We start from the raw sequence: 21,950 nt of genomic DNA, 5'->3' as shown, positions 1-21,950 counted from the left end.
AGATTGGCAAGACCTCAGATTAGATGTAGGGAGTCAAGTTAAGTGCTACTGAGGTAATCTAGGCAAAAAGAGGATGGTACCTTGGATCAGGATTATGGCAGTAGATTTGGAGAGACTGGATAGATTTGGGAGATAGGAGGTAAAATTGATAGAAATGTCTTAAATTACTTGCCTGCTTTGAATATCATTAGATATATAACAGTTTTTAAAATGATAGAGACTTCCCTGGTGGCCCAGTGGCTGAGAATCCATTTTCCAATGCAGGGGACACGGGTTCGATCCCTGGTTAGGGAACCAAGATCCCACACGCCTCGGGGCAACTAAGCCTGCACGCTGCAACTACTGAGCCCATGCGCCTCAACTAGAGAGCCTGAGCCCGTGTGCTGCAACTAAGACCCAGTGCCACCATAAATAAATAAATAAATATTTTTAAAAAAGAAATCTTTATTTTAAAAAATGACAATGGCTTCTGGTAAGCAACGATACTTTAGTATATAATATTTGTGGTTTATAACATTTTTGCTGCTATCCCATTTCTTTTTATGAATTAAGAAGAATGACAATGCATACATAAAATTCTTGGGTGAATTGTCTACTGGAGGAATATCGTATTCCACAAGTATAAAATCGTAGGAAATCATTCAGTATTGAGTATATTTTCATTTGTGTGTCCTAGGATATTATCTCTTCACTTTTTCTCAATTTATTGATAATTACAGAGTGGGGAGTAACTTCAAAGAATACTGAGCAACTAAATAATCTTTCCTATGGTTTTAAATAAATAATTTGTGCAAAAAAAGAATTTGGAAATGTTTAATGAAGATTTTATGAAATGAAAATGTATAACATTATAGACATATCTCTGTTGTTTAATGGTTCTTTATCTCTTTTAATTTTAGGAAGCCAAATATCTTTTGCCAACTCTGGAAAAAGAGTTATTCTTGGCAGAGCACAGTGACCTTGAAGAAGGTGGATTAGACCTGACTGTGGCATTAAAACCAGTTAGTTTCTATATATCAGACAAAAAAGAAATGCTTCAGCAGTGTTTCTGTATCATAGGAGAGAAGAAGTTACAGAAGATGCTTCCTGATGTGTTAAAGGTACTTCATTACATACATTATCAGGCTATCCACATATACAGAATATACAAACACTTTTTTAATAGCAGTCATTTTACTTAATGGAAATTATAATCGGACGTTTTCAACTAATATGAGCTACTTCGAAAAGATATAAAGAAGGGATTTTGTAGAACCATAAATGGCTTTGTATATTTAAAAATTTGCCAGGAAGAAATAGGGTACTTTACTATATTTAGATAAGGAATTTTTTGACCTTCTGGAAATTATTCTATTAAATACAGGCAGTTTAAGTAACTAAGGTAGAGGTATACTGATTCTTTCTGGTGCTTTAAGAAGTAGTGTACTGCTGTGTAACAGTATGCAATGATAGTTGGTAATAGCCTATATTTCATTAAATTCATAAATGTTTTCATATATTTATCTCTGAAAATTATTCAGGGAAATACATGGTATTCTAATTTTACAGATGTGGAAAAAAAGCCGTGGACAAGTTAAGCCCAACATCATATATATCTAAGATGTATGGAGCTAGGACTTGAATATTTAAGCCTTTAGAGGTATTACCTAACATAAGTAGGCTGCTATTAAGAATATCTGGGCACCTACTTATTCTTCAGTTCTTTCATAATAAACATGACTTTATATATCCAAATCAGAACTCCATAAATTATAATATTTACATGTTAACTGGCAGGTCTTCACATTTCATCCCAGAAAAAAATTTCTGTGGCTTTTAATTTGTTTTACTGTAGGATTTTGCTTAACAGACTTTTTTTTTTTAAATGGTTGCTGTTTTGTAGTTTATATTGGTGCTTTGTTATATAAATGCATTTTTTTAAATGTCATTTTCTTTAGAACTGTTCCATAGAAGAAATTAAAAAACTGTGCCAGGAACAGTTAGAGCTCCTGTCTGAAAAAAAAATCTTGAAGATTCTTGAGGGTAAGAATGCGTATTTCTACCTTCTGGTAACTTAGTGGTTAATACTATACTTAGCATAAATCCTGAGGTATTCTTTTTTTTTTTTAACTGCTCCTTTAATTTTATTATTGGGTAATCACTGAGTATTTTTACTTCTGTTTGTACAGAAATGTAGTTTACATATCAGAATAGCATCTCAGGAATGGACTTTTTGATGTATGTATGGTTTCTCCAAATCAGTTGTGTAGGTAAGAGCATTAAGTTTGTGCACAGTAAAAAAATGAAATAAAAAATGTTTATCCAAAATACTATAAAAAATTACTTATTGAGAAGGCAAAGCCTTCTCTTAAAATATTTAAAAATTTTCTGCTTTATAGTCTTACTGCTTTTAATTATCTGTTGAATACCATTTCTGCTCTGATAAGACCCAAATGCAGAGTTAGAAGAATTGCCAACATTTATCTGCCTGCCTGAACTAAGACTCTTCTTTGTATATATTACCTGTAGAATTTTGGATTTTAAAGCTTTTCTTTTTGGACTCTACAAGGATATTAGCATTAGCATTACAAGAGAAGGAACAAAAAAATGGAGAATTTCAATTTCCAGAGATAACATCTTTTTTAAATGTAAAATGGTGATAGATGTATACATGTGTGTATAGTTTGTAAGTATTATATGTACACACCTTCTTGCTTATATATATTTTATACATTTATAAAATAGATCAAGGGAAGGCAATGACAAATACCTAATAAGGCATTTTAAATATAAGCAATTAAAAATGTCATCTTTCAGCAACTCTCAAGTTATTTAATCATCACTTTATACATGACACTTTCTGTATAATGATTAAATCACTCTGACATTTTATGAGCATGCTTTCAATTTTTTTTATGTCATTCATAAGGTGACAGTGGTATGGACTCTGATGTGGAAGAAGAGGCAGATGATGGCTCTAAGATGGGATCTGATTTAGTTAGTCAGTAAGTTAAAAACTTTCATTTTTATTTCAGAATTTCTTTGTTATCCCTTTGGTGATTTCTTACCTCAAGAATGTGATTGTTTTTCTGTGTTATGTTTATATAAAGTGATTCAACAATGTTGGATTGATCTTTTTACTTGTAATGATTAGTCCTTTTGGTATATATGAGAATGAAGTTAATTGCGTTCAGGATTAAGATGATTTTCTTAAACTACTGCTCAGATATAGGACTGCAACAATGCCAACCTCAAGCAGAATCACATTTCTCATTTGGAATTTGAATATATGTATCACTAGTGATCCCACTATTTATTAAATATTATACTTACTCTACCAAACATTATGTTAGTAGTTTAGAAGACTTTATCTCGCTGAATATCTTCTACATACCTATTAATGTTTGGTGATAATAGCTTCTTTTCATAGCTGAGATAGTAAGGTGGTTCACTTTATATAGGTACATATAATTTGATTATTGTGATGATGAAAAATACCTGATGTTTTGGGATGCTGACTAATCAAGAAGCAACATGCTAATTTCTTTTTCTAGATTATTCTGCTCTGCCATGGGCTCATCAAACTTTCACCCACTGATTTTATCATCTATTGATGATTTTTGCCTAAAACAATTTTTTTTTTGGTAGTTGCCAAAGACTGACTTGTATCTCTGTTTGCAGACTTTGGCTATAGGCAGGAGCACAAATAAAAACAGGTATCCAGAGGCAGTAGCATAAATAAGTAGCACAGATTTAACCTGAAACCTTGAGTATATTTTCATTTCTAATACAATGCTATTGGGTAAGTATCACTGCAAAAAGATAATTTAATTTCATGTTATAACTGTAGAGGGCATCAAATAATCTACTTATACTGAAGCATTGAAGAAATCGTTGTATCTTGGTTGCCTCATAATCAGTAGATTTTTGGTCATCACATACATCTTGCCTAGGAGTGTCACAGGATGATTTATACTTACCCACAGAGTAGAAAAATGTACACATTTCTAAGAAGTCTTGCTATTGATTTTCCTTCAAAATACTTAGCTTTAAATTGTCTATGTAGTATGCTAATCTAGTTCAGATAGTTTAACCATTTACAAGGCTTGTCACTTTTTAGTTTCTTTTTTTAATTTTTATTTATTTATTTATTCATTTATTTTTGACTGCGTTGGGTCTTTGTTGCTGTGCACAAGCTTTCTCTAGATGCAGTGAGCAGGGGCTACTCTTTGTTGCGGTGCGTGGGCTTCTCTTTGCAGTGGCTTCTGTTGTTGTGGAGCAGGGGCTCTAGGCGCGCGGGCTTCAGTAGATGTGGCACGTGGGCTCAGTAGTTGTGGCTCGCGGGCTCTAGAGCACAGGCTCAGTAGTTGTGGCGCATGACGGGCTTAGTTGCTCTGCAGCATGTGGGATCTTCCTGGATCAGGGATCAAACCCGTGTCCCGTGCATTGGCAGGCAGGGAAGTCCTTAGTTTCTTAAATTATCTAAATTAACTGTCTTGCTTCTTGATGTTTCTTACAGAGCATCAACTTCTGCTTGATTACATTTGTTTGCCTTTATTTAAGGCAAATGTTTTGCCTCTTTGCCTCTGCTTATTTTTCCCAGTTTTTGAGGTGTCAAGTTTAAGTCCATTATTGTTCACACCTGAACATTAATGCTACCTTTTCTACTGTCAGAAGCCATTTGATGGATAGCCAATCAGATTAGAAACTTAATTCTCTTAAAAAAAATTACAACAAAATACAGTATTTGACTTCTGAACTTTTCTAATGAAAAAAATGGTGATTAGATTCAAAGTGACTATTGCAAAGAACCCACTTTTACAGTGTTACTGTAAGACAGATCATGTTAGCTTTTAAATGCTGCAATGAGCAGGTTAAGCAATCACAAATATTACCCAAAACTGTCATAGTAGCCACTTGTGGATCTGATAAGTGCCAGATCATTGGGATTCTTTTGAGTTATTTGAGAATATAGGCTTTTTTAAAAAAAAAGCTACAAGATGCCAAATAAATAATAATACTAAGCTAGAAGATGCCAAATAAGCTAAAGATGCCAGATAAATAATAATATTAAAGCTAACACTTACTGAGCCAGTAAGTGTTGTATGCCAGACACTGTTCTAATCACTTTATATGACTTCATTCACTCATTGGGTTTGTACAGCAACCTTGTGAGGTAGGTGGTATTAGCATCATCATTTTACAAATGGAAAGATAAGGCCCAGAAAGATTTGTGTGCCTGAGGTCACACAAATGAACGTGGAAGTAGGAGGAATGTTAGTTCTGAAGAGATTATATAAGCATTCATGTTAATGGACCTGGCTTTAAGACACTCAACCTTCCCTAAAATCACTTTATACATTTGTAAAATGTGGGTAATCCTTGCTTCAATAGGATTGTTGGGTTTAAATGAGCTAATGTGACTTGTTTGTTATTATTTGTTTACTATTTTATTATTAATAATCTTAGTTATGAATGGGGAGATATACTGCAGTGTGAAACAATGAAGGTGGGACAGGGAGTTAATGTGAGAAGATGCTGGCTTTAGTGCATGTTCCTGACATTTGCTATGTGCTTTGTGCTTAAAGGGACAATTCAGTCCTGTTAATCTCTATAGAAGAGAACTGAACCTGGTGGGCAGACTTATAAAAACCTCGTTCCAGTGCTTCAACAGAGGGCTAAGTTAGTTAACATGTTTGGTCCTTGGTGCTGAAAATTTCCATGTTTTTTATTACCTGCTGGTTTTTTACTCTCTAATAAATAACAGTAGTCTGAGCTGTCCAGATGCTGAGGGAACAGTTACGAGTAGGCAAAGACCAATGAAAGGAATTCAATAATTTGAGAGAGGAAAATGAAGCTGAATAAGTTGAATAGGTAGCTTCTGTGGAACACAGAATTAATAGACTATAGGAAAGAAAACTTTAACAAAATAATGAAAACTCTCAAAGAAGTACAATTAGAGCACAAGTGTAGTTTTTTTTTAATAAATTTATTTATTTATCTTTCTATCTTTGGCTGCGTTGGGTCTTTGTTGCTGCACACAGGCTCTCTCTAGTTGCAGCGAGTGGGGGCTGGTGGCTTCTCTTGTTGCAGAGCATGGGCTCCAGGTGTGCGGGCTTCATTAGTTGTGGCACGTGGGCTCAGTAGTTGTGGCTTGGGCTCTAGAGCACAGGCTCATTAGTTGTGTCACGTGGGCTCAGTAGTTGTGGCTAGTGGGCTCTAGAGCACAGGCTCAATAGTTGTGGCATGCAGGCTTAGTTGTTCCGCGGCATGTGGGATCTTCCCGGACCAGGACTCGAACCTGTGTCCCCTGCATTGTCAGGTGGACTCTTAACCACTGTTCCACCAGGGAAGTCCCCACAAATGTAGTTTTAGGAACTAAAAATAAATTCTGAATTCCTAAACTTAGTAGACAAACTGATAAAGAAATTAGCTATGACTGGGGGCTACATCATTTTCCTAAGAAATCAAGTTGAATAAATAAACACAGAATAATAAAAACCACACACAAAAAGTATAAATCCTTATGTTTAACTCATGGCTACCTGGAAGACAATTTTAGACCTATCCTGAACATACTAGAAATTATAGAAAGAGAAACAAATAGCTAGAAAAGTATTGAAGAAATGATAGAATTAAAATTTTTGATTTAAAGACTTAATACTGTAAGGGCAAGGATAACGAGAAAACACCTGGTTATGGGCTGAATTATGTCCCTTCAAAATTCATATGTGGAAATCCCTAACCCCTACCACCTCTGAATGTAATCTCATTTGGAGATAAGGTCTTTAAAGAGGTAAATGGGACTTCCCTGGTGGTTCAGTGGTAAAGAATCCACCTTACAATGCAGGGGATGTGGGTTCAATCCCTGGTCAGGGAACTAGGATTCCACATGCCGTGGGGCAGCTGAGCCCATGCACCACAACTACTGAGCTCGCACGCCTCAACTAGAGCCCACGTGCCTCAGACTACAGAGCCCATGTGCCCTGGAGCCTGTGCACCGCAGCTAGAGAAGAGAAAACCTACACACAACTAGAGAGAAGCCCACGCACTGCAAGGAAGAGCCCGAGTGCTGCAACTAAGACCTGATGCAGCCAAAAATAAAAATAAAATAAATAAACAAATAAATAATACATAATATTTAATATATTAATAAAAATAAATTTATTATATATTTATATATTAAATAAATAATCATAAACAAATAAATAATAAATAAATCTTTTTTTAAAAAAGAGGTGATTAAGTTAATCCAATCTGATTGGTGTCCTTTTAAGAAAAGAAAATTTGAGTACACTGAAAGACTCCAGGGCTGGGCACACACAGAGAAGAGCCATGTGAGGACACAGCCAGAAGGCAGCCATCTGCAAGCCTCAGAAGAAACCAAACCTGCAGACACCTTGATCTTTTACTTCTACCTTGTGGAACTGTGAGAAACACATTTTTGTCATTTAAGCCAGCCAGCCTTTGGTATTTTGTTATGGCAGCTTTAACAAACAAATACAAACTTACATGTACGTGTGTGTGTATATATTTCCCAGTGAAATTTTTTTCCCCAAACTTTTTATTTTGGAAAACTTCAAACTTATATAAAAGTTGAAAGAATGATGTAATGAACATCCATATACCCTCTACCTAGATTCAGCAACATTAACATCTTGCCATTTTTGCTTTTGCTCTCTCCTTATATTTATCCTTTTTCCCCAACAGCCATTTGTATTAGGCTGCTAGAGCTGCCATAGCAGAATACCACAGACTGCCTGGCTTAAACAACAGAAATTTATTTTCTCACAGTTCTGGAGGCTGAAAGTCTAGATCAGGGTACAGGCAGGGTTGTTTTCTCTGAGGCCTCTCTCCTTGGCTTGCAGATGGCTACCCTCTAGCTGCCTTTTCACTTGGTTGTCTTTCTCTGTGTGTGTCCCGCTGGTGTCTCTCCCTGTGTCTTAATCTCCCCTTATAAGGACACTAGTCAGATTGGATTAGCACCTACCATAATGGCCTTATTTTAAGTTAATTAGCTTTATAAAGGCCCTATCTCCAAAACAGTCAACATTCTTAGGCACTGGGGTTAGGGTTTCACATATGAATTCTTTGTGGGGAAACAGTTCGGCTCATAACCTATTAAAAAATAAGTTACAGATGTCATAACATTTCATGCTTAAACAATTCAGTGTGCACTTCCTAAAAATAAGGAGAGTTTTACAGCCACAATGCCATCATCACTTTTCAGAAATAAACAGTAATTCAAATAATATCATCTAATATATTGCCCATATAAAATTCCCCCAATTACTAAAAAAATTTATAGTTTACTTATTTATTTTAATTAATTAATTGATTGATTCTGATCCAGGATCCAGTTGGAATTCATGTGTTCTGTTTGATTGTTAGTATTTCAAAGCTTAATTTAAAGAGAAGATTTAGATATGAGAGAGAAAAGCTTAATGACTAGCCCAGGAACTTAGTTCACATCTTAAAGGAATTTTAAAAATAACAAAATAAACCAAAAGAAAGTTGGAAAAATGAAACAACAAAGGTAAACATTAAAACTAAGAAACAGAAAACAAAAGGATAATTTAAATTTATTAACTTGATTTTTGTAAAGACAAGAAAATAAGATAAACTCTTCTTCGGTCTGATTAAGGAAATAGGTAGAGAGCAATTAAAATTGAGATTAGTGAGAAAGGAGGAGACAGAATCATAGGCATGTATGAGTTTAAAAGAATAATGAGAATCCAATGAGAATCCACATGCAGTATTGTATAAACAAACTTGAAGCGAGCAAATGTATGGTATTCTATCAAAATACAAATTAACCAAATTAACTTCTCCCAAAAGTGGAAAACTTGAAGAGATTAACAAAGAAGAAATTAGAAAGGTGAATAGAGATCTGTTGAAAAAGACAAGGTGAATTCACAACTGAATTATTATTTGCATGATGTAATGTGTTTAATGTGTTTACAGCTAATAAAACATTCAATAATGCATGCCATCTGTTACTATTTTCAAACAGATTACACCTGTGTTATTTAAATTAGTCCAAGCCCTAGAAAAAGATGAAAAGATCTTCAGTTTACTTTATGATTTCTGCATAGCTTTAATATCCCAGATTTCATAAATAGTGCCAAAAAAGTGTTCAGGGGATTATAGGCCTTCTCACTTGTGAATATAGATGTAAAAATTGTAAGTACAATATTAGCATATCGAATCCAGCAGTGTATCAGTGGGTAATTATGCTACTGACCAAGTAGGATTTACTCTAGGAATTTACAGGAGACTTCATTAGAAAGTCTATTAGCATAAGTCATTTCATCAAATTAAAAGAGAAAAATTACATGGTCAGATAAGTAGATGCTAAAAAGGCCTTTGCTAATATTCATCAGTCATTTCTAATATAAGCTGTAGGTAAAAAAGATATAGTAGAAAACTATTCAGATATGTAATGACCATTTGACCAAGCTTAACTACCCACTTGGTAAATTAAAATGACGAATCAGACAGGATCATTCATTTTCAATGTTTCTTGGAGGTTCTAGCAAATGCATTTAGACCAGAAAAACAAAAAACAACCGCGCCCCCCCACCCCCACCCAGACACACGCATGCAACATTGGTGGTAGGGAGTAATTAACTGGTCAAAGGCAGCTAAAAGAGATGGGATGATGGAAGCAGAGATTGGAGTGATGTACTTTGCAGATGGAAAAAGGAGCCACAAGCTAAGGAATGCAGGTGATCTTTCAGAAGCTGGAAAAGACAAGGAAATGGATTCTGCAGAAGAAATGTAGCACTACCTACACCTTGAATCTAGTGTCGTAAGACTAATTTGGGATTTCTGACCTCCAGAACTGTAAGATAATAAATTCACATTGTTTTAAGCCACTAAATTGTGGTGATTTTTGTTACAGTGGCAATAGAAAACTATGCAAGGTACTTGATTAAAACCTAGACATAAGCCAGAGTTTTAGATTGTTGCCTGTAACCATAGAGATGTTTTGCTCAATTTAAATATTAAAAAAATTTTTAAATAGTTCCAACATTTAAAAATCAAGTGATAACACACCAAAGTTTGGATTTCTGACTTGCTTGAAAATCAGATCAAGCAACCTTTCCTGAGAGGGCAAAAAAAATTTGGAGCTGAGTGTAGGTACTCTCTTTTTGAGTGGTATATATATGTTTCACTTTGCCACATAGTACTTCATTTGCCTATATGCTTAATGTACAGAATGTCTAGAAAGTGAAACTCTGATTCAAGGGAAAATACATAAAGGCCAAAGGTTTGCCTTGGAACCAGTTCTGTCAGTTTGTCAGTGTCTTATCAACTGAGACATACACCTTTACCTTTTTATCCCAATTTTTTTTGTTTGTTTGTTTTGCGTTATGCGGACCTCTCACTGCTGTGGCCTCTCCCGTTGTGGAGCAACAGGCTCCGGACGCGCAGGCTCAGCGGCCATGGCTCACGGGCCCAGCCGCTCCGCGGCATGTGGGATCTTCCCAGACCGGAGCACAAACCCGTATCCCCTGCATTGGCAGGCGGACTCTCAACCACTGTGCCACCAGGGAAGCCCTATCCCAATTTTGATGAACAAAAAGAATTTTAAATAGGTCTAGATAAAGCAGTCTATGGTATTAAAGACACGTGAAAATTTTGATATTTTCTTTTAACGGCAACCTGTGTGCTTTTATTGTGGTGTTTATGGGAAAGGACATAACATTAATAGCTTCTTAGAATTATCTAAGAAGCTGTAAAGTGACAACTTTCAGTATGAGGTATATGTATGCGTATGTGTATGTATATGGTATTTAATATGCCCTATGTAAATTAATTTTCTCATAAACCATTAAAAGTTTGAAAATACAGAAGTACACACAAATGTTTATGCACAAGGGAAAAAAATCTTTATATTTTCAGTTTTATATGATCTCCTCACATTGTTAGCTTTGTATTTTTAAGTTATATTTATCTTCTAAGGTCAGCTTTCAAATACATGTTTTTTCCCCCAAGCTCTCTTGATCTCTACTGCTTTTTAAAATTTTGATTGCTTACTCTTACTTACTTTACAATAGTTCTTTTTTACAACCCAAAGGAAAAAGAAAGTAGTAGTTATAAGAAATTTTTGACAGTGTACTACTTTGAAACTTGAAATTAGTGAGTGTTAACTTATAACAATTTTAATCGGAATGAGATGCAGGAACTATGAAGATAGAACATTTGTAGTTTCTAAATACCTTCATTTTTAAAAAGGTGAGGTATGGGTTTAGTTCACCTTAGTTAAGTAAATGAGCAACTTTTAGTTCACTTTAGTTCACCTTAGTTAAGTAAATGAGCAACTTTGTATTGTACTGAGATAGTCTAAAAATTTTAGCATTTACAATTTTGCAGTGTTTTAAAACTTAGATATTGTGACAAGATTTGCACATGTTACAGATTACAAGTTGCTTAACAAGAACAACAATTTTAAGTAAATAAGGTAATATGCCTGGAATCAGAGCGCTGTCTTCATTTGGAAAAGAAGCTTTATTATAGCTAAAGTAACACTAAAAATGAGAACAGGTATTAGCTTGGCCTATAATGTGAGATGATTACACCCTAAAGAATATGTTTGTAGTGAAATTTAAATCTTGAATAGTGCAATAAAATAATCAGGATCGAGGTTTTATATAAAAAGAATAAAAATACAAACACTTTAGGGAAATCTTAACAATGTTTTAGAATTGATTTAATAAATACCTTTATGAATTTTAAATTAATATGCTTTTAGTGAATGATATTAAGGGAGATGTCAGTGGAAATGAAGTTGTATTTCTCTATGGATAATAAGCAGTGATGAGATAATATTCCAGTTCTAGAAGGCAAAGAAATTTAAAAATCGAGATTCTCAAACTAAGGTATACTGCAAAGTAGGTTCTATAGGAGTGTTCTGGAACTATTGATCCTAGTCACTGCTTCTTAGCAGAGGATGGGCATGTTCTAAATTAGTTATTATCAAATTCTAGTTTTGGGTGATTAACTTTCTGAAAAAGCAAGATACTCCTGAACAGGCCTTAGAGCTTTTAGGTAATAAATATAATTTGGACAACAACCCTTATAGTGGTATGTGGTAGAACTCTGATGCCATTTGTTAGTTGAATAAAAAGCGTTAGTTTTGTTTTTAGTAAGGGAGAAGCATTCATGTCCTTTTTGATAAGTTATAGCTGTCTTGTGGGTTCAGCTCAGCTGGCATTAGAGTATTGAGTTGAATTTGTTCCAATTCAGGCAACGCACTCCTTGGATTATGTACGTATAAATAACTTTCAAAGGGGCAATAGTACTAAGCCAAATGTGAACTCTCAGTAAGTGTCAATAAAACTAAACTTGTTGGGAATAAAAGAGTCCTTCATAAACTGCTATTATTAAGCTTCAAAGGAATAAAGCATTTGAATAAAATTTACAGTGCTCCGGAGCATTGAATTAATGGGCAGCATAAATCTACAGTACATAATTAAGCATTTTTATCAATAGATACAAAACTAGGCCTCAGGTAGACCCTAGACCCGGGCTTATTAGTAATAATACCTTCACAAATTGACCTGTGATTGATCTAACTCACATATCCCACTCTGGAATGTATGAGGTTGTTTTGTAACAGTTATTTGGTTGTTTTAACTCTATTATGAAAAATTTCAGTGTACGATGGACGCTTGAATACCTATCACCATGTTTCCTCCCATATTATTTTAAACCCCCTGCTTTCAACTTGATAACTTTGAAGCAGATGTTGACCCAGTTCTTTTTAAATATTTAGCAGATAGGCACCTCTCTAGAAGCTTTAGAACATTCCTTGAAATGGGAGGGCCTGAGCTTCTCAGAGGTCTTAGATAGGCTCTTCATTTGAATTGCAACTGTGTTTTCCATTGGGGAATTTTGAGGGTCTTGGGAAGGATTTTCTGGTTTTGTAACTGTCTACACACACAAAAAATCTTTCTTTGCGTTACAGAAAGCTGATTTTTAAACTGTATCTGTTGTTGTTTTCCCATCAGTCATTTTAATGCCTCAGCCTGCTGCTCAAGCACTAGATTAGATGTAAGCAGGTAGTTTTCCTTTTTTCTGCTCTTCCCTTATGACTTTTTTAAAAAATGTAAGATTTTCTTAATCACTTATCTGATTCTTTGTATTAACTGTCTTTTCCATTTCACTTGAAAAATAAATTCACTGATGTTAAGTGCACTAAACTGGTTGTTAATGATTATTCTTTAATAACGCTGGTGCACTTCTCCCACCATTTGAAGTTTTTGCTTACCAAGAGTCACTTGTATTTGTTTCCAGTGCAGTTACTGTAGTTTTACAATATAGTTATATGAAAAAACAGGTGAAATATCAGTATAAAAAGATTATTTGATCACGCTGAATGCTTTGGAAAAACTCAAACTGCAGTTGTTTTTAGCTGTGGGATAACAACAGTAAAAGTTTGGGCAGCACTGTATAAATAAAGAGGGTTATTTTTTTTCTGCACTCAGATTTTTGTGCTTTAAATAAGCCAAAAGTAGAGATGTAGTCAATGGCTTATATGAGTAGGATGAGACTGAACTCTTTTCCATGGATTCGTATCAAAGATAAGACTTCATATCCAAAGGCTGATGAATGAAGATACATTTCTGTTTTATGTTAACCTAAAAAGCTTAAATTATATACGTAACTTTTTTTCTTTTTCTTTTTTAACATCTTTATTGGAGTATAATTGCTTTACAATGGTGTGTTACTTTCTGCTCTATAACAAACTGAATCAGTTATACATATACATGTATCCCCATATCTCTTCTCTTTTGCGGCTCCCTCCCTCCCACCCTCCCTATCCCACCCTTCTAGGTGGTCACAAAGCACTGAGCTTTTCTCCCTGTGCTATGCGGCTGCTTCCCACTAGCTATCTATTTTACATTTGGCAGTGTATATATGTCCATGCCACTCTCTCACTCTGTCACAGCTTACCGTTCCCCCTCCCCATATCCTCAAGTCCATTCTGTAATAGGTCTCTGTCTTTATTCCCGTCTTGCCCCTAGGTTCCTCATGACCATTTTTTTCCCCTAAGATTCCATATATACGTGTTAGGATATGGTATTTGTTTTTCTCTTTCTGACTTACTTCACTCTGTATGACAGACTCTAGGTCCATCCACCTCATTACAAATAACTCAATTTCGTTTCTTTTTATGGCTGAGTAATATTCCAGTGTATATATGTGCCACATCTTCTTTATCCATTCATCTGTTGATGACACTTAGGTTGCTTCCATGTCCTGGCTATTGTAAGTAGAGCTGCAATGAACATTTTGGTACATGACTCTCTTTGAATTATTATTTTCTCAGGGTATATGCCCAGTAGTGGGATTGCTGGGTCATATAGAAGTTCTCTTTTTAGTTTTTTAAGGAACCTTCATACTGTTCTCCATAGTGGCTGTATCAATTTACATTCCCACCAACAGTGCAAGAGGGTTCTCTTTTCTCCACACCCTCTCCAGCACTTATTGTTTCTAGATTTTTTGACGATGGCCATCCTGACTGGTGTGAGATGATATCTCATTGTAGTTTTGATTTGCATTTCTCTAATGAATAATGATGTTGAGCATTCTTTCATGTGTTTGTTGGCAATCTGTATATCTTCTTTGGAGAAATGTGTATTTAGGTCTTCTGCCCATTTTTGGATTGGGTTGTTTGTTTTCTGTTATTGAGCTGCAAGAGCTGCTTGTATATTTTGGAGATTAATCCTTTGTCAGTTGCTTCATTTGCGAATATTTTCTCCCATTCTGAGGGTTCTCTTTTTGTCTTGTTTATGGTTTCCTTTGCTGTGCAGAAGCTTTGAAGTTTCATTAGGTGCCATTTGTTTATTTTGGTTTTTATTTCCATTTCTCTAGGAGGTAGGTCAAAAAGGATCTTGCTGTGATTTATGTCACAGAGTGCTCTGCCTATGTTTTTCTCTAGGACTTTGATAGTGTCTGGCCTTACATTTAGGTCTTTAATCCATTTTGAGTTTATTTTTGTGTATGGTGTTAGGGAGTGTTCTAATTTCATTCTTTCACATGTAGCTGTGCAGTTTTTCCAGCAGCACTTACTGAAGAGGCTTTCTTTTCTCCACTGTATATTCTTGCCTCCTTTATCAAACATAAGGTGATCATATGTGTGTGGGTTTATCTCAGGGCTTTCTATCTATGCCAGTACCATACTATCTTGATTACTGTAGCTTTGTAGTATAGTGTGAGTCAGGGAGCCTGATTCCTCCAGCTCCGTTTTTCTTTCTCAAGGTTGCTTTGGCTATTCGGGGCCTTTTGTGTTTCCATACAAATTGTGAAAATTTTTATTCTAGTTCTGTGAAAAACGCCAGTAGTTGGATAGGGATTGCATTGAATCTGTAGATAGCTTTGGGTAGTATGGTCATTTTCACAATGTTGATTCTTCCAATCCAAGAACATGGTATATGTCTCCATCTATTTGTATCATCTTTAATTTCTTTCATCAGTGTCTTATAATTTTCTGCATACACGTCTTTTGTCTCCTTAGGAAGGTTTATTCCTAGATAGTTTATTCTTTTTGTTGCAATGGTAAATGGGAATGTTTTCTTAATTTCACTTTCAGATTTTTCATCATTAGTGTATAGGAATGCTAGAGATTTCTTAGCATTAATTTTGTATCCTGCAACTTTACCAAATTCATTGAATAGCTCTAGTAGTTTTCTGGAAGCATCTTTAGGATTCTCTCTATATAGTATCACATCATCCTCAAACAGTGACAGTTTTACTTCTTCTTTTCCGATTTGGGTTCCTTTTATTTCTTTTTCTTCTCTGACTGCTGTGGCTAAAACATCCAAAACTATGTTGAATGATAGTGGTGAGAGTGGGAACCTTGTCTTGTTCCTGATCTTAGTGGAAATGGTTTCAGGTTTTCACCATTGAGGACGATGTTGGCTGTGGGTTTGTCATATATGGCCTTTATTATCTTGAGGAAAGTTCCATCTATGCCTACTTTCTGGAAGGTTTTTATCCTAAATGGGTGTTGAATTTTGTCAAAAGTTTTCTCTGCATCTATTGAGATGATTATATGGTTTATCTCCTTCAATTTGATAATATGGTGTATCACATTGATTGATTTGCATATATTGAAGAATCCTTGCATTCCTGGGATAAGCCCCACTTGATCATGGTGTATGACCCTTTTAATGTGCTGTTGGATTCTGTTTGCTAGTATTTTGTTGAGGATTTTTGCATCTATGTTCATCAGTGATATTGGCCTATAGTTTTCTTTCTTTGTGACATCTTTGTCTGGTTTCGGTATCAGGGTGATGGTGGTCTTGTAGAATGAGTGTTCCTCCCCCTGCTATATATTGGTAGAGTTTGAGAAGGATGGGTGTTAGCTCTTCTCTAAATGTTTGATAGAATTCACCTGTGAAGCCATCTGGTCCTGGGCTTTTGTTTGTTGGTAGATTTTTAATCACAGTTTGAATTTCAGTGCTTGTGATTGGTCTGTTCATATTTTCTATTTCTTCCTGTTTCAGTCTCGGAAGTTTGTGCATTTCTAAGAATTTGTCCATTTCTTCCAGGTTGTCCATTTTATTGGCATAGAGTTGCTTGTAGTAATCTCTCATAATGCTTTGTATTGCTGCAGTGTAAGTTGTTACTTCTACTTTTTCATTTCTAAGTCTATTGATTTGAGTCTTCTCCCTTTTTGTCTTGATGAGTCTGCCTAATGGTTTGTCAGTTTTGTTTATCTTCTCAAAAAACTAGCTTTTAGTATTATTGATCTTTGCTATCATTTCCTTCATTTCTTTTTCATTTATTTCTGATCTGATCTTTATGACTTCTTTCCTTCTGCTAACTTTGGGGTTTTTTTGTTCTTCTTTCTCTAATTGCTTTAGGTGTAAGGTTAGGTTGTTTATTTGAGGTGTTTCTTTTTTCTTAAGGGAGGATTGTATTGCTGTAAACTTCCCTCTTAAAACTGCTTTTGCTGCATCCCATAGGTTTTGGGTCGTCATGTTTTCATTGTCATTTGTTTCGAGGTATTTTTTGATTTCCTCTTTGATTTCTTCAGTGATCTCTTGGTTATTGTGTATTGTTTAGCCTCCATGTGTTTGTATTTTTTTCAGATTTTTTCCTGTAATTGATATCTGGTCTCATAGCGTTGTGGTTGGAAAAGATACTTGATACGATTTCAATTTTCTTAAATTTACCAAGGCTTGATTTGTGACCCAAGATATGATCTTTCCTGGAGAATGTTCCATGAGCACTTGAGAAGAATGTGTATTCTGTTGTTTTTGGATGGAATGTCCTATAAATATCAGTTAAGTCCATCTTGTTTAATGTATCATTTAAAGCTTGTGTTTATTTATGTATTTTCATTTTGGATGATCTGTCCATTGGTGAAAGTGGGGTGTTAAAGTCCCCTACTATTATTGTGTTACTGTCAATTTCCCCTTTTATGGCTGTTAGTATTTGCCTTATGTATTGAGGTGCTCCTATGTTGGGTGCCTAAATGTTTACAATTGTTATATCTTCTTCTTGGATTGATCCCTTGATCATTATGTACTGTCCTTCTTTGTCTCTTCTAATAGTCTTTATTTTAAAGTCGATTTTGTCTGATGTGAGAATTGCTACTCCAGCTTTCTTTTGATTTCCATTTGCATGGAATATCTTTTTCCATCCCCTCACTTTTAGTCTGTATGTGTCCCTAGGTCTGAAGTGGGTCTCTTGTAGACAGCATATATACTGGTCTTATTTTTGTATCCATTCAGCCAGTCTGTGTCTTTTGGTTGGAGCATTTAATCCATTTACATTCAAGGTAATTATCGATATGTTTGTTCCTATTACCATTTTCTTAATTGTTTTGGGTTTGTTATTGTAGATCTTTTCCTTCTCTTGTGTTTCCTGCCTAGAGAAGTTCCTTTAGCATTTGTTGTCAAGCTGGTTTGGTGGTGCTGAATTCTCTTAGCTTTTGCTTGTCTGTACAGGTTTTAATTCCTCCATCAAATCTGAATGAGATCCTTGCTGGGTAGAGTAATCTTGGTTGTAGGTTTTTCCCTTTCATCACTTTAAATATGTCCTGCTACTCCCTTCTGGCTTGCGGAGTTTCTCCTGAAAGATAAGCTGTTAACCTTATGGGGAATCCCTTGTGTGTTATTTGTTGTTTTTCCCTTGCTGCTTATAATATGTTTTCTTTGTATTTAATTTTTGATAGTTTGATTAATATGTGTCTTGGCATGTTTCTCCTTGGATTTTTCCTGTATGGGACTCTCTGTGCTTCCTTGAGTTGATTAACTATTTCCTTTCCCATATTAGGGAAGTTTTCAACTATAATCTCTTCAAATATTTTCTCAGTCCTTTTCTTTTTCTCTTCTTCTACTGGGACCCCTGTAAGTCACATGTTGGTGCATTTAATATTGTCCCAGAGGTCTCTGAGACTGTCCTCAATTCTTTTCATTCTTTTTTCTTTATTCTGCTCTGCAGTAGTTATTTCCACTATTTTATCTTCCAGGTCACTTATCCGTTCTTCTGCCTCAGTTATTCTGCTATTGATCCTTTCTAGATAATTTTTAATTTCATTTATTGTGTTATTCATCATTGTTTGTTTGCTCTTTAGTTCTTCTAGGTCCTTGTTAAACGTTTCTTGTATTTTCTCTTTTCTATTTACAAGATTTTCGATCATCTTTACTATCATTATTCTGAATTCTTTTCAGGTAGACTGCCTGTTTCCTTTTCATTTGTTAGGTCTGGTGGGTTTTTATCTTGCTCCTTCATCTGCTGTGTGTTTTTCTGTCTTCATTTTGCTTAGGTTACTGTGTTTGGGGTCTCCTTTTTGCAGGCTGCAGGTTTGTAGTTCCCATTGTTTTTGGTGTCTATCCCAAGTGGCTAAGGTTGGTTCAGTGGGCTGTGTAGGCTTTCTGGTGGAGGGGACTAGCGCCTGTGTCCTGGTTGATGAGGCTGGATCTTGTCTTGTCTTTCTGGTGGGCAGGTCCACGTCTGGTGGTGTGTTTTGGGGTGTCTGTGACCTTATGATTTTAGGCAACCCCTCTGCTAATGGATGGGGCTGTGTTCCTGTCTTGCTAATTGTTTCGCATAGGGTGTCCAGCACTGTAGCTTGCTGGTCGTTGAGTGAAGCTGAGTCTTGGCATGGAGATGGAGATCTCTGGGAGATTTTCGCCGTTTGATATTACATGTGGCTGGGAGGTCTCTTGTGGACAAGTGTCCTAAACTTGGCTCTCCCACCTCAGAGGCACAGCCCTGATGCCTGGCTGGAGCACCGAGAGCCTTTCATCCTCACAGCTCAGAATAAAAGGGAGAAAGAAAGAAAGAAGATAAAATAAAATTAAAAAAAATAAAGTAAAATAAAGTTATTAAAATAAAAAATAATTATTAAGAAAAAATTTTTAAAAAGTTAAAAAAAGCAAACACACACCAAAAACAGGCGGAACCCTAGGACAAATGGTAAAAGCAAAGCTATACAGACAAAATCACACACTCACAAAAGGAGAAAAAGGGAAAAAATACATATATATCTTTGCTCCCAAAGTCCACCTCCTCAATTTGGGATGATTCGTTGTCTATTCAGGTATTCCACAGATGCAGGGTACATCAAGTTGATTGTGGAGATTTAATCCTCAGCTCCTGAGGTTGCTGGGAGAAATTTCGCTTTCCCTTCTTTGTTTGCACAGCTCCTGGGGCTCCGCTTTGAATTTGGCCCCGCCTCTGCGTGTAGGTCGCCTGAGGGCATCTGTTCTTCGCTCACACAGGACGGGGTTAAAGGAGCAGCTGATTTGGCAGCTCCGGCTCACTCAGGCCTGGGGGAGGGAGGGGTATGGATGCAGGGCGAGCCTGCAGCAGCAGAGGCCGTCGTGACATTGCACCAGCCTGAGGCACACCGTGTGTTCTCCCGGGGAGGTTGTCTCTGGATCCCGGGACCATGGCAGTGGCGGGCTGCACAGGCTCCCAGGAGGGGAGGTCTGGAGAGTCACCTCTGCTTGCACACAGACTTCTTCGTGGCGTCAGCAGCAGTCTTAGAGTCCCATGCCCGTCTCTGGGGTCCGCGCTGATAGCCGCGGCTCGCGCCGTCTCTGGAGCTCCTTTAAGGGGTGCTCTTAATCCCCTCTCCTTGTGCACCAGGAAACAAAGAGGCCAGAAAAAGTCTCTTGCCTCTTCGGCAGCTCCAGACTTTTCCCGGACTCCCTCCCCGCTAGCTGTGGTGCATTGGCCCCCTTCAGGCTGTGTTCACGCCTGCAACCCCAGTCCTCTCCCTGCTCTCCAAGCCCGAGCCTCAGCTCCCAGCCCCGCCCATCCCGGCGGGTGAGCAGACAAGCCTCTCGCGCTGGTAAGTGCTGGTCGGCACCGATCCTCTGTGCGGGAATATCCCCGCTTTGCTCTCCGCACCCCTGTTGCTGCGCTCTCCTCCGTGGCTCGGAAGCTTCTCCCCTCCGCCACCCGCAGTCTCCGCCCATGAAGGGCCTTTCTAGTGTGTGTAAATCTTTCCTCCTTCACAGCTCCCTCCCACTGGTGCAGGTCCCATCCCTATTCTTTTGTCTCTGTTTATTCTTTTTTCTTTTGCCATACCCGGGTACGTGGGGAGTTTCTTGCCTTTTGGGAGGTCTGAGGTCTTCTGCCAGTGTGCAGTAGGTGTTCTGTAAGAGTTGTTCCACATGTAGATGTATTTACGATGTATTTGTGGGAAGGAAGGTGATCTCTGCATCTTCGTCTTCCGCCATCTTGAAGCTACTCCTATATGTAACTTTTAAAAGTGTTTCCCTGTGTTAATAAAATATTTTTTTTTTCAGTTAAGTGATACCATCTTGTCAGAGTTAGACAAAAGGGACTTCACTGTATTAGGTTGTTCTTGTGTTTATTTTTTTATTACGAAAATTGTCAAGTGTATAGAAAAGTAGAGAGATCAGTATAATGAAACCCCCAAATAACTATTGCCTAGGCCTAACAATTTTTACAGTTTTCCATATTTATTTTATCTATTTTCTTGAAGTACTGTAAGTTGATTCTACATATTTATGTTTGAATTTTCAGCAAATGAGGACATTTTCCCACATAGCCACATATCTTGTGTGTGTTATTTAACAGCTTATTTATTTGAATGGTAAATGTATGCGCATAGTATAAAGTTTTTTAAAGTATATAGTGAAAATAAGTCTCACTCTTTTTTCTGTTCCCCATTCTGAATCCCTTCTTGTAGGCAACCACAGTAAACCAGTTTCTTGTGTATCCTCCCAGAGAAATTGTATACATTTACAAATGTATAATTGTATGTATAGTTTTTCTTGTCACGCAGATGGTAGCATACTGTGCAAACTGTTCCATACCCTTTTTTGTTTAATTTTTTCCATTTAATAGTATGACTTTTTTGGATTTTGTTCTACCTAGTGCATATAAGGCTTCATACACACACACACGCGCGCGCGCGCGCACACACACACACACACACACACACACACCCCTGTATACTATTCCATTGTTGAATATAACAAAAGTCTATCTATAGACATTTAAGTGTTTACTGTCTTCTGTTAACTGTATATGATGAGTATCTCTGTATATAAGTAATCTTGTTCTTCTGGACATTTAAGTGTTTACTGTCTTCTGTTACTGCATATGATATGAGTATCTCTGCATGTAAGTCATCTTGTTTTTCTGTGATTATATAAAGCCCTATAAGTTAATTGTTGGATCAGATGTTTGGGCATTTGAAATTTTAATAGATACTGCCTAATTGACTTTCAGAGTTTAAATCAATTTATACCCCTCCCCCAAAATGTGGAATACATGTTTTCATATACTTTAGCTAATATAATGTTATCTAACATTTTGATCTTTGTTCATCTGATAGGTAAAAAAGGATATCTCATTGGAATTTTAATTTATATTCTCTGAGTGAAATTGACTGTTTTTCCATATATTACAAAGCTATTTGAATTTCCTTTTTCTGTGAGCTTTGTCATTTTGTTTACCTTGTGTGTGTA

At 36.3% G+C, this 21,950-nt stretch overlaps 1 protein-coding gene across 2 annotated transcripts in view; it reads left to right on the top strand.

Annotated features, from left to right (window-relative positions):
• CAAP1 (caspase activity and apoptosis inhibitor 1) overlaps window positions 1-21,950 on the top strand; it is a 52,649-nt gene that overhangs the window by 3,983 nt on the left and 26,716 nt on the right. For both annotated transcript variants that reach the window (XM_082656590.1, XM_082656589.1), the window contains exons 2-4: window positions 900-1,100; window positions 1,938-2,022; window positions 2,909-2,984. In XM_082656590.1, the coding sequence (XP_082512716.1) occupies window positions 900-1,100; window positions 1,938-2,022; window positions 2,909-2,984 (362 nt within the window). The remainder of the gene's footprint in view (window positions 1-899; window positions 1,101-1,937; window positions 2,023-2,908; window positions 2,985-21,950) is intronic.

This window comes from Grampus griseus (genome assembly GCF_964374135.1).
Source record: "Grampus griseus genome assembly, chromosome: 6".
NCBI lineage: Eukaryota > Metazoa > Chordata > Mammalia > Artiodactyla > Delphinidae > Grampus > Grampus griseus.
Note: the sequence above shows the minus strand (reverse complement) of the source record. Positions and strands in the feature narration are given on the sequence as shown.